Source organism: Ochotona curzoniae, unplaced genomic scaffold, assembly GCF_017591425.1.
Source record: "Ochotona curzoniae isolate NIBS_2020 unplaced genomic scaffold, NIBS_Ocur_1.0 contig_1, whole genome shotgun sequence".
NCBI classification, from domain to species: domain Eukaryota; kingdom Metazoa; phylum Chordata; class Mammalia; order Lagomorpha; family Ochotonidae; genus Ochotona; species Ochotona curzoniae.
Window position 1 is genome coordinate 45,902,682 of NW_024464918.1, and position 11,696 is coordinate 45,914,377.

An 11,696-nucleotide genomic window follows, 5' to 3' on the forward strand; every position below is an offset into this window, starting at 1 on the left:
ACAGTCCCCAAAGCCACAGTGTGACAGATCCACACGGCACAGGAAGCAGGCCAAGGTTTATTTCTTAACAGTTGAGCTCAGCACGTGCAGCCAAGCTGGCAGCCAAGATATCCCACGCCAGCTGCTGAGGAAGTGGCGTGTGGCGAGCTGGCAAGCGCCTGGGAAGCCAACAGGTGTGTCAACAGCAGGAGCCTGGGCGCTGGCACCAAGGTGGCCATGTGAGGAAGAGGGGGCACACTCTGCCCAAGGAAGAACTGTCTAGTCCCCGGCCAGCACGGCACCGTGCCAGGAGCAGACTTCTGCGCCCATTTGTTTTTACAGAGCAACTCTGTCAACTCCAACACCCTGGATAAAGCAGAGCAGGGGCCACTCCTTCCTCATCACCACAGGGGCCTTGGCCTGCATCCCTAGGGAGACAGATGTGGGCCTCGGGCAGGGGTGCCCAACTACCCCACAAACCAGGGAGTGCTGCACGTGTTGCAGGCTTGGTGGACGACAGTTTCCTGCCAGCTGCAAACAGGATGTGGTGAGGAACTTCCTGGGCCTCCTCTTCAAAGGGGACACGAACACCACCCCAAGGCCCAAGGCCTTGATCTCTCTCTTTTCCTTCTAGAAGGTTCCAGCCCCCAAAAGCAACACACCAGCCCAGGGTTTTATCCCTGTCCCTGCCACCTGCTGCTTCAGCAAGGCTCAACTCTTTGCTGCCCCCATCTGGCCGGGGCTGCAACCTGCCACCCCCAGCTCCGGGCGGGGGGGGGGGGGGGGGGGGAGGCCCTCAGCTGCACCCAGGAGTCCCTTGCCTTGGGACCTTGACAAGCAAAGCCCTGCACGAATGGCTGTGCAGCAGGTACACACACATCGAGCCCACGTCTGCCACATTCTGCTGATGGTGGCTTCAGGTTGCCATGGCCACGACTGCCCCAGAGCCCAAGGGTGCCCAGCAGAACTTGCAGATGTGTGCGCAACTTCGCAGGAAGCAGAGGAAGCACCCAGGGCCACCAGGGAGCCCCTGCCAAGGTTTCCACTCGCACAGAAACCCTTCGGGGGCCTATTAGGACTAACACGCAGGCTGGCTGATCCATTAAGTGGCAGATCTGAACTGGGTCACATTCACAACCCCACCTTATTTTCTCAGTGGTGGCAGGACAACCCACCTTAGACACTTGAAAAACTGTGTAACAGTCGCTTGAATGCATAGGTAACACTATACAAAGATATTCCTAAAAATTAATGCCACATGAAACTAAAAGGTAAATTTAGAAACATTTTTGGACAAGAAATACACACCAATGGCCTCAAAAAAGTTTATAAAAACTGTGTATTGTGCAGAGAGTATGCAAAAGTTTTAATTTTAATGAAATTAATTTTAATGGAAATAAACCTGTTTTTAAATTTCATTGAGCTGGGCCAGGGCAGTGGCTCAACAGGCTAATCCTCCACCTTCAGTCAGCATCCCGTACAGGTACCAGTTCTAGTCTCAACTGCTCCACTTCTAATCCTGCTCCCTGTGGATGGACTGGGAAAGCAGTGGAGAATGGCTCAAGCCCCTGGGTCCCTGAACCTCCTTGGGAGACTGGGAGAAGCTCCTGTCTCCTAGATTTGGATGAGCTCAGCTCCAGCCACTGTGGCCATTTGGGGAGTGAACCAGCACATGGACAATCTGTTTCTCCTTACATCTGTCTTTGAACTAAAAAGAAACCTCTAAAAACAATTCATTTTTGCAAGATGCATCTGAAGGAGCCTGTTATTTCTGTAGAGGCTGAGTGCAGGGAACGTGGAGCATGCTGTCGGGGAAGCAGACACAGACGCAGCCAATGCACTTCCCTGGTCCAGCAAGGCAGGCAGGGCCAGCTACTGTCAAAGTCTGAGCCGCAAAGGGCACGCCCAGGCCTCCTCTGAGGGCTCTGCTGGGCTGACATGCATGGATGGGATCCATGTATTGCACCACACATGTGTGTACCTCTTTGGAGACGCCCTGGCCCTTCCCTCACACGAGTGTGCCTCCTTGGAGACGCCCCAACCCTTCCCTCACACGAGTGTGCCTCCTTGGAGACACCCCAACCCTTCCCTCACACGAGTGTGCCTCCTTGGAGACGCCCAACCCTTCCCTCACACCAGTGTGCCTCCTTGGAGACGCCCCGACCCTTCCCTCACACGAGTGTGCCTCCTTGGAGACGCCCCAACCCTTCCCTCACACGAGTGTGCCTCCTTGGAGACGCCCTGACCCTTCCCTCACACGAGTGTGCCTCCTTGGAGACGCCCTGACCCTTCCCTCACACGAGTGTGCCTCCTTGGAGACGCCCTGACCCTTCCCTCACACGAGTGTGCCTCCTTGGAGACGCCCCAACCCTTCCCTCACACGAGTGTGCCTCCTTGGAGACGCCCTGACCCTTCCCTCACACGAGTGTGCCTCCTTGGAGACGCCCCGACCCTTCCCTCACACGAGTGTGCCTCCTTGTAGACGCCCTGACCCTTCCCTCACACGAGTGTGCCTCCTTGGAGACGCCCTGACCCTTCCCTCACATGAGTGTGCCTCCTTGGAGACGCCCCGACCCTTCCCTCACACGAGTGTGCCTCCTTGGAGACGCCCTGACCCTTCCCTCACACGAGTGTGCCTCCTTGTAGACACCCTGACCCTTCCCTTGCATTTTCTTTTGTCACATCAGTCATGTCCCAAGTCACGGCATGTACCTGAGCAAGCCAAGGTCCCACACGGAACACTACTACAGATCAGAGGGGAGTCCTGCAGGAACCTGGCACAAGCCATGCCATCCAGAGGGTGATCACACACCTGAGCCCCACCCCCGCCATCAAGCGATGTTCTAGATGGAAGTTCACTTATTTGAGAGAAGAACTCTCGCCTGCTGGTCACTCCTCAGACACCCTCAACAGACAGAGCTGCACGGGGGCCGCACCCAGCCATCCCGGCTGCCTCCCAGGCTCTGCACCAGCAGCCAGCTATGGCAGGAGCCAACCCAGGCAAACAGGTCAGACGGGAGAGACTGAGCACCCAGGCCAAATGCCCACTCCTCCTGTACCCCAACAGGTAACTGCACTTGGCGCATTTTTCAGTCCCACCACCGTGCACTGGGACTTCATAGGCAAACGGTCTATCAGCAGGGCTGGGCCTCACTCTACCCTGCCCACAAACCACACCCCTTTGGGCTCCACCCACAGTGCTGCCAAGGCCCCCAGCTGCAGGGGCTGGCACCCGCTGAGGCCCCCAGCTGCACCCGCCAGGAAGTAACAAAGCCTCCTACAAGCAAGCAGCAGTCTCCTCCCCTTGTTCTTGGCAATGCCACTGACCGCCTCTCTGTCGTCCACAGCACCCTCGGCAATGCCACCGACCGCCTCTCTGTCGTCCAACACCACTGCACCCTCGGCAATGCCACGACAGTCCTCTCTGTCGTCCACCCTCGGCTCAGGTGCATGACTGCCCTCTCTGTGCACCGTACCCTCGGCTCAGCTGCTTTCTTGTTAGCTTCAGTCACAGTAGCAGCATGTGCCTGCCCAAGAGGCCGCACAGGTGCCCACTTCCGCTCCTGCAGCGGCACACCCACAGCAGGGCTTCCTTCCCATCTGCTTATGGGTCAACTGTGCCGCTGCAAGGTCGTGTCTCCAAGGAGAGGGCACCTTACACCCAAGAGGCTGCCTCAGCTTCCTGCAGGATGACCACCCATGCTGCACCCATGTCACTGTGCCCACATGGAGTGTGCCCAAAATGAAAAGTAAAATGTCACCACAAGAAGTAAATGCATCCTCCAGCACTTATTCCCAGGCCCAGTAGGCACGTCCTCGGGCATAGAAGCCCTTGGTGCAGGCAACCACTTGAGTCAGACACAACCAAAGCCTATTCAAAACCAGAGAGGAGCAAGTCGGCTGTTTTCAAAGTGAGAGAAGGGGTACCGGCAGCAGCAACAAAGTCCTTCAGGCTTGCGAGTGCCTCGAGCACCACTGCCCGGAGACCCGCCCAGCGGCCCTGCACAGAAAAGACCCGCCAACCAGTCTTTGCATCTACACACGTGTCATGGGCTGGCCGCCTCAGCTCAGCACACATCAGGTAAAGCGCTTTCATTTTCAGAAACCCAATAGGAGGCAGACACTGACCACTCCACTGACACACAGGAAACAGGAAGCAGGGAGCCAGATGACAGGCCATACAGATACACACAGGTGGGCCTGGTCACATGGGTGGGCACCCACATCACACAGGTGGGCCTGGGTCACACAGGTGGGAGTCTGGGTCACATGGGTGGGCACCCACATCACACAGGTGGGCCTGGGTCACACAAATCAGGTCTGGTTCATGTGGATAGGACCTGGGTCACATGGGTGGGCCCAGGTCACAAAGATAGGCGCCCGCATCACATAGGTGGGACCTGTGTCACACTGATCATGTCTGGTTCATGCGGGTGGGGCCTGGATCACACAGGGGAGCCTGGGACTGTGTGTGTCCATGCTGCCTGGCCCTTATGTCTGGGGCAGCAGGAGCAGGGCTCAGAGTGACTCCCGGGGCACATGAAGTTGGGTCATCTTAACCCAGATCCTCCCATCAGCACAGAACAGAGCCTGGATTTGGCTGGTCCTTGTCTACGTCCAGTGGTTGACCAGCACTGTGCAATCTGTGACCTAAAAGCAAACTCCACGTTTTAAACCCAGGGCAGCCTGAGAATGAATGCTGAGTGCAGTGTCACGGTTGAGGGGAGGCTCCGTGGGAAGAGTGGCAGCACCCGCCCTGTGGGCCCTGCACGCCTTCTAGCAGCCACAGCAGCACTGAGCCAGCCTGGCTTACAGCCACAAACACAGCCTGCCCCCGCTTGCGTATGGTCTCCTCCAGTCCAGTAACGGCCTCACCCCGCAGCTGCCCCTTCCCGGCCAGCCCCAGTCCCAGGCTCCGGCAGCTGCCCCTTCCCGGCCAGCCCCAGTCCCAGGCTCCGGGTCGGTGGTTTCTGTCTTACTCACCTGCTTAGTACTAAGTCTGGGGTCTTCAGGGTCTCCCCTTGTTCCCATCACCTTCTCGGCGGCTTTGCTTTCTGCCATGACCACTGTGACCAAGCCTCGAGAGCCGGACTGCCCCTGCCCTGCCCACCTCCTCTGCCATGACCACCATGGCCAGGCCTCAAGAGCCGGACTGCCCCTGCCCTGCCCACTTCCTTCGCCACCACCAGGCTCAAGCTCTGTACAACAGCTGTGCTTTTCCGCCCCCTCTAGCCTTTCATCACTTGTGCCCTGCTGGGTGTGGCCCTGGCACGCTGAAATACTGCTGGATTCCAGGGCCCACCCGGCAGCCACGATGACACCCACTACTGGCTGTGAGCACAGCCACCAGGCAGTGCAAACAGTGTATTTTAGGGACCATACGGAACTAGACTTACTGTTGGTTAGATTGCTCCTACAGAGGCCAGATTCATTCACTGCCTGGCACCCTTTCTTCCCACACACACCAACATGCGCCGTCCAGCACAGTGTCTGAAGGTCAGGCAGAAAAGCTGAGGGGCACAGGTTGGACCCAGCTGCAACCAGGATGAGAACCTCGTCCTCCGTTCAATGACTTGCCAGCCACTCCAACCTCATCAAGAAGCCCTGGTCCTAACCAACAATCCTTGGGCTCACGGCCTGTGGGCAGACCTTCCCCAGCTGGGATGCAAGCATTGAGGCTACCCCTTCATCGCCAAATAGACCCTTGGCTTCTACGCATGGTTTCCAATGTCACGCAGGTAAGTGACTCTTTGTGAGCGGCTCTGGGTTATTAATACTAAGATGCTCTAAATGAAACTAAGCAGACAGCAGCACCGACAAGCAGGACACAAGAGACTACGCACAACCCATCAGGCAGACGGACAAAGCCATCGCTGAGGACTGTGGAGACAAGGAAGCCGCTGCAAGGAGTAGCATCAGGCGCTCTCACCAGGCTGAGGGCTGGCACACGGGACAAAACAGGGTGGGGCTGCTGCCGGCACCCGAGGACCGGATCCAGTGCTGCGCGAGAACCCCACGGCACCAGTACCAGGTCTGGCAGACACCTTGCCTCGAGGGAAGGTGAGGCCACGTGCGTGTCCAGAGCTTGGGGTGGGGGGGAGCACCCCAGGTCTCACTGCCCTCCACTGCTCCCCACCAGGACCTCTTTCAGGATCAGAACTGGGGTCGTGGCCCCTCAGCTTCCCTACCCCATGAGAGGGGCCAGCAGACCCCCAGACCATCCTGCACAACAGGTGCGTAAGGAAGCCGGTAGCCATCCAGCTCACGCCACGGAACCACCTAAGAGCCTCGGCCCAGGCCTCAGGCTTCCCAGACTCAAGCACCAGGACTCTGCAGTGAACCTGAGCCGGAGGTTTTCAACAACTGATATTCACCTCGTTAGATACTGTCACTTCTCCCAAAACAAACTCTACAAGGGCTACTGTTCCACCACGCAGGAAGAAAAACATGGTCAGCACAAAGACTACTAGTGGCTGACACAGTTCACTGGCCAACTCAGCCTACCACTAACACACCCCACACCTGTGTGTCTGGCTGTGGAGGCTGCCGTGCAAGTCTGAGGCCATTCTTCCTGGTTTCTTCGCTCGCTCTCAAGGTCTCTATAACAACTTAGAAGCAGATAGCGTCTGGATCCTTTCTCCTTGCAAAATCTGCAATTATTTAAAAACCTGTGACAGCACTTCAATTCAGAAAACATACTCCTGGTGTCGCATGGAGGCACGCCAAGGCCTTCAACTCCACGCAACAGCACGCCTCATTGACACACAGTGCCCACCTGGCAGGGATGAGGGCACCAAACACCCCTCCCTCCCACCCAACAGGGAGGCATGCCCCCGAGTCCCCACCTGGAGCAGCCAAAGGCCACAGCACAGAAGGGAAAGCAGTGCGGGGTGGTGGGGAGGCAGCGGCTGCAGCCACGTCAGCTTAGGAAAAGGGTGAGCAGGTCACAGCCAGCATCTCCCCCGAGGGTCTCCACCTCCACCGGGGCCACACCCTCCCGACGAGGAAGGGGCCCAGCATGCTGACACCTCCTCTTCAACACCAGCTGCGGATGTAACAGACTCTGCCCTTGGCCCATGCAGCGAGCAGCAGCACCTGCAAGTGGTTTACAGTGTTAGGGTGCAGCAGCTAGAGCCACGAGCACCACGTGAACAAAGCCGCTCTTCCTAGAAGACACACATGAGCCAAGCTTCCTTGCGTGACACCCTCACCATAACCTGGGCCAGAGGACACTGGCAGCTGAGCCTTCAAGTGCCCCCTACACATCACCCCTACCCCCAGCCAGCCCATCATGACTGTCTGCCCAGGAAATGTTGGAGAAACACCAAGAACTTTCCAAAAGAGAGAGGAAGATGTGCCACCTACTGACTCACTCCCGAAATGCTCTAAACAGCCAGGGCTGGGCCAGGCCAAAGCCACGGGCAGAGCATGGAACTCAAGGTGGGGCCTTCCCGTGGGTGGCCCTGGAGCCACCGTGAGTGCACTCCAACTGTACATCAGCAGGGAGCTAAACAAGAAGGGCAGGCAAGCCTCGGGCCAGGCACTCCGACACACAGGTGCCCCAAGTAGCACCTCACCCGCTGTGCCAAACACCCACAGCTGTGGGGTACTATATATTTTTTTTTTAAAGAACTCTGCCTCACGGTTTAATCTGGCACACACAGATTTATGCCCCAAAAACAGACTTTCTGAGTCACAGTCCATTAACAGGATGATGTGACATCACACGGTTCAGCCTATAGTTATTCAGGAGATGGAATAAAATCACACAGCACAGATCAGATCAGAGAGCATGGCTAGCAGTAAGAAGACACGCTGTCTTATGAAAGCTGTTCCTGCTGCACACACACACGTGCCCACCCCTCTCACTGGCCACACTGGCCTGGTGCCTAGGTAGGCGGTCTACATACTTATGCCCTGGCTGAGCTGCAGCCGAGGTTTTCTTACTGACTTGTGGGCCAGGCTAGGGCTGGGCCTGAAGGAAGTACATTCCACGGAATCGCACCCAGGTTGCTGAACAGAGCCTCTTCCCCACGACTCACCTGGCTTCTCTGGGCATGTCTGGGGTCCCCGGCTTCGTTACCCACGTGCTTTCCAGACATGAGGTGGGACATGCCTGGGCATGGGAGCCAGCCAGGCCCGTGCCCAACTGCTGAAGAGCCCTGGTGGAGGCCAGCTTCCTGCTCCCCAGGAACAGCCACTCTAATGCCAGCTTCTCCAATCACCGGGCAGGAGACCAAACTCTCTCCAGGACAGGGAGTCCTGCACGGCCACGGCCAGCAGGACGGGGGCCCTGCACGGCCACGGCTAGCAGGACGGGGGCCCTGTACGGCCACGGCCAGCAGGACGGGGGCCCTGCACGGCCACGGCTAGCAGGACGGGGGCCCTGCACGGCCAGCAGGACGGGGGCCCTGCACGGCCATGGCCAGTACGTGCCTGGGGTGGGGCTGAACTGGCTGGTAGATCACCTTGACAACGCAATCCCACAGCAGCTTCACGTGTGACGGCTTGAGACTCCCCATCAAGGCCTCCGGCGAGCCCAACACCTGGGCCGAGGAACGCCACGTCTGGGTCAGGACCACCCACACCTGCCTCCGCAGGCCAAGGGGGCGGGGCTCTATGTTCACGGCCAGCCACGGCCCAGTCCTCCAGAACACAGGACAGCAGTGACAGAAGCTCGCCACAGCCACAACTCTGGAACCAACTAACTCCACACTGCTCTCAGGGTCGGCTACAGTGGGCAGCCTGGGCCCAAGCCCTAAGGCGAGGCCTGGGAGCCGGCTCACTGTGCCTCTGCCGTCTTGGGCTTCCAGGCTCCAGGTGACCAGTCATTGGGCCTGCCTGTCAGCAACCCTCGTGGGTCCCGGCCACGTCCCCACCCCCCACTATCCTGTGGGAGCTGACACCTGTCTGGACGCGAAGGCACAGCCGCAGGCCTCTCGGCTTCCTTCCCAGAGACTTTAAAGTCCGTGACTCGTGGGGGCCAGCAACAGACAGAGCAACATCTGTTCTCCCCAGTGCGCGGCAACAGACACCCCCACGCTTGGGAGGGTAACCACTTCAATCTCCAGCTTTCTTCCTGCCCACCTCACAATCATCAGATGAAAGGAAATGGATTCCCACAGACAGGCAGGCAGGCAGGCCGAGTCGGCGCCCACGGGTAAGCCGCACTTCCTCTGCTGCCTGGCCCCCGCCTGCCAAGCGCCCGGCACGTTATCTCTACCGTCAGCAGCCTGGCTCGCACACGCCTGACTCCCCCAAAGGCACACCTGCAAAGGAAACCCAGGCCACCTGGGCACGTCCGGCTTCTGCAGGCCAGGCGGGCACATGGCTATCTGTGCCCCAACCAGCAAATGGGGCCAGAGGACAGGACAGGGAGCTAACAGCGTCCCGCCTGGACAGCAGCCCCCAGGGCCCCGTGCCACGGTGGCCCGTGGCCATTCTTAAGACAGAAGCATGGCTATTAGCTCAACTATTTTCAGCAAAAAAAAGAGGCAGAGGAAAATGCAGGCACGAGCGGCAACAGCTGAAATCAGTCCCTGTGATAAAGGGCCTGGATCTGAAACTAGGGAGGGGGCACAGAGCCCCTTCCCCTGGGCCAAACCACGAGGACCTTGGCCCACGCACAAACCCAAGCCCCAGGGAGCCACCGCCCAGGGTCCTGGACGCACGCGGGTGTAAGCCAACCGCCCAGGAGTTCAGGAATCCGCCTTGTACTCACCCCTCAGCCCTCTGCATGGGCCGCGGGGGTCACAGAGCCAAGAGAAGGCAGAGGACGTTTCGTCTCCGGGTTTCCACAAAGGCAGAGGGCCGTGGGAGGGAGCGAGGATGCCCACGTGCGCGGGTGGCGCGGAACGGGGGGGTCGGCCCAGCTTGGGCACCCAAGGGGCGGCACCTGCGAGAGGCGCGACCGCCACGGAGGAACCCGCAGCCCTGCTGTCTCCGCGCCAGCCCGCCCCCAGCACAGCCCGCGCCCGCTCCGGTGCCGGCGGCGCGGCCACAGCCTTACCTTCCCAGCTCTGACTCCACCTCGAAGAAGTCGCCCAGGGCGTCCCGGTTGGAGCCGTCGATCCAGTAGTCCGGGATCAGGCTGCCGGCCGCCAGGGCCACGCTGGGGGTGGCCGAGGAGCAGGACGCGGCCGACGAGGAGGAGGAGGGCGCCGTGACTTTGAGCATCTTGGCGGCGGGACTAGGCAGCCGCCGCCGCCTGCGGACGCGGGAGCGAGAAGGCGCGTCCTCCACGCGCGCGCCCCCCCGCGCCGGGAGGGCGGCCCCTGCGGAGGGTGCGGGCGGCCGGGCGCCGCGGGCCGGTGGGCGGGAGTGCGGGTCCCGCCCCGCCCCTCCACCTCCGGATGCGGGAGCCGCTCCCGTCCCGCGCGCGCCCGCAGCCGCGAGCGCACGAGTGCGCGCAGCAGGCCCGCGCCCGAGAGCCCGGTTTCTGGGGCCGACTGGCGCCTTCCGCCCGGCCCCGGCCCGGCGAGTCCCGCCGCGAAGCCCAGCGTGCGTGTGGATGCGGGCGGCCGGGGCAGGCGGAGACCCGGCCCCTTCCGACCCACTCACCTCTCGGCGGGCGGAGTCCTCACTGGGCGAGGGAGCCGCTGCCGCTGCGGGCTGCACTGCCCCCTTGGCGCTGCCGAAGGTCCTGCAAGGCCGCGAGCGCGGCCGAGTTGAGCTCAGCCTCGCATCCCCAGGCCAGCAACAGGGAGGCCCCGGGGATAGCGGAGGAGGAGGGCTGCGACCCGACCTGGACTCCTTCCGCAGCCGAAGCCCGGCCGGACCCTGGGGCCCCGTGCGCCCCGGCCCTCTGCCCTGTTTCTTCCCGCCGGGTTGTTGCACTCATGCCAACAGTGCCCATGCATGTGTCATACATGTAGGCAGTGTTGCTGCTGCCCCGTAGCGGGCCCTCACTCTTCACAGGTGTGGCTGATTTTTCTTACTCTGCACTCACACGCACCTCGTGCATGCCGCTCTTCCGGCAAACCTCCATTTCTGTAGCCTAAGGATAGACACGCTCCGGAATTTTCCTGATTGGTTGGTTGGTTGGTTTCTTATTCTACAAAACCGCTCTTGCTATACCAGAAAATCAACAACCAAAAATCCCAACCAAGTGTTGACAGGGGCATAGATCCTGATGGGTTGAATGTGAAAGCTGTCCCTGGGGACAGTGCTCAGAGGAGGGGCCCCGTTACAGACGCCCCGGGTGGTGGCCAGCGTTGTGGGAGCCCACCGACCAGAGGGCTAGGAATGCTCAGCTTGTTTGCAGCAGTCAACACCATGCTCTCCAGCGCCCACTTCTCACTCAACAGGTTCCCTGGGGCTCACCCCGACCAGTGCACAGAAGGGCAGGAGGCGCTGTCCGGGCCATGTTCACACCCAGAAGCCAGCCCTGTGGTCAGGAGGGAAGGGGGCGGCAGCCCTTGCCTTCAGCTGTTGTAGGTTGCCAGGCGGAGGCGAATGAAGGACTGATACATGCACCTGCTGTCAGGCATGTGGAGCTGAGTCGGCGTTTAGAACAGGGATGTGGAGTCACTTATTCTGCTTTCCATTACCCCAAAGTCATCTGTGATCTGAAGTTACTAAATGGAAAATTCAAGACACAAGTTTTTGTTCACTAACTGGGGATGAGCCCTCTGTCCAGTGCATGGGTGTTTTGACTGCTGCTCACCTGTCGGCCCTTGGTACCCCCTGGTTATCACACAGACCTTACGCTAATGTAG

At 59.8% G+C, this 11,696-nt stretch overlaps 1 protein-coding gene across 2 annotated transcripts in view; it reads right to left on the bottom strand.

The window, feature by feature from the left end:
* Nucleotides 1-10,277, bottom strand: part of CAMK4 (calcium/calmodulin dependent protein kinase IV) — an 89,368-nt gene extending 79,091 nt beyond the window's left edge. Inside the window, exon 1 of one of the 2 annotated variants that reach the window (XM_040973390.1) lies at nt 9,989-10,277. In XM_040973390.1, the coding sequence (XP_040829324.1) occupies nt 9,989-10,155 (167 nt within the window). In that variant the 5' untranslated portion in view covers nt 10,156-10,277. Of the gene's footprint in view, nt 1-8,021; nt 8,278-9,988 lie in introns of those variants that run through there. The other variant, XM_040973380.1, reaches the window with a different exon arrangement.
* Nucleotides 10,278-11,696: the final 1,419 nt, after the last annotated feature.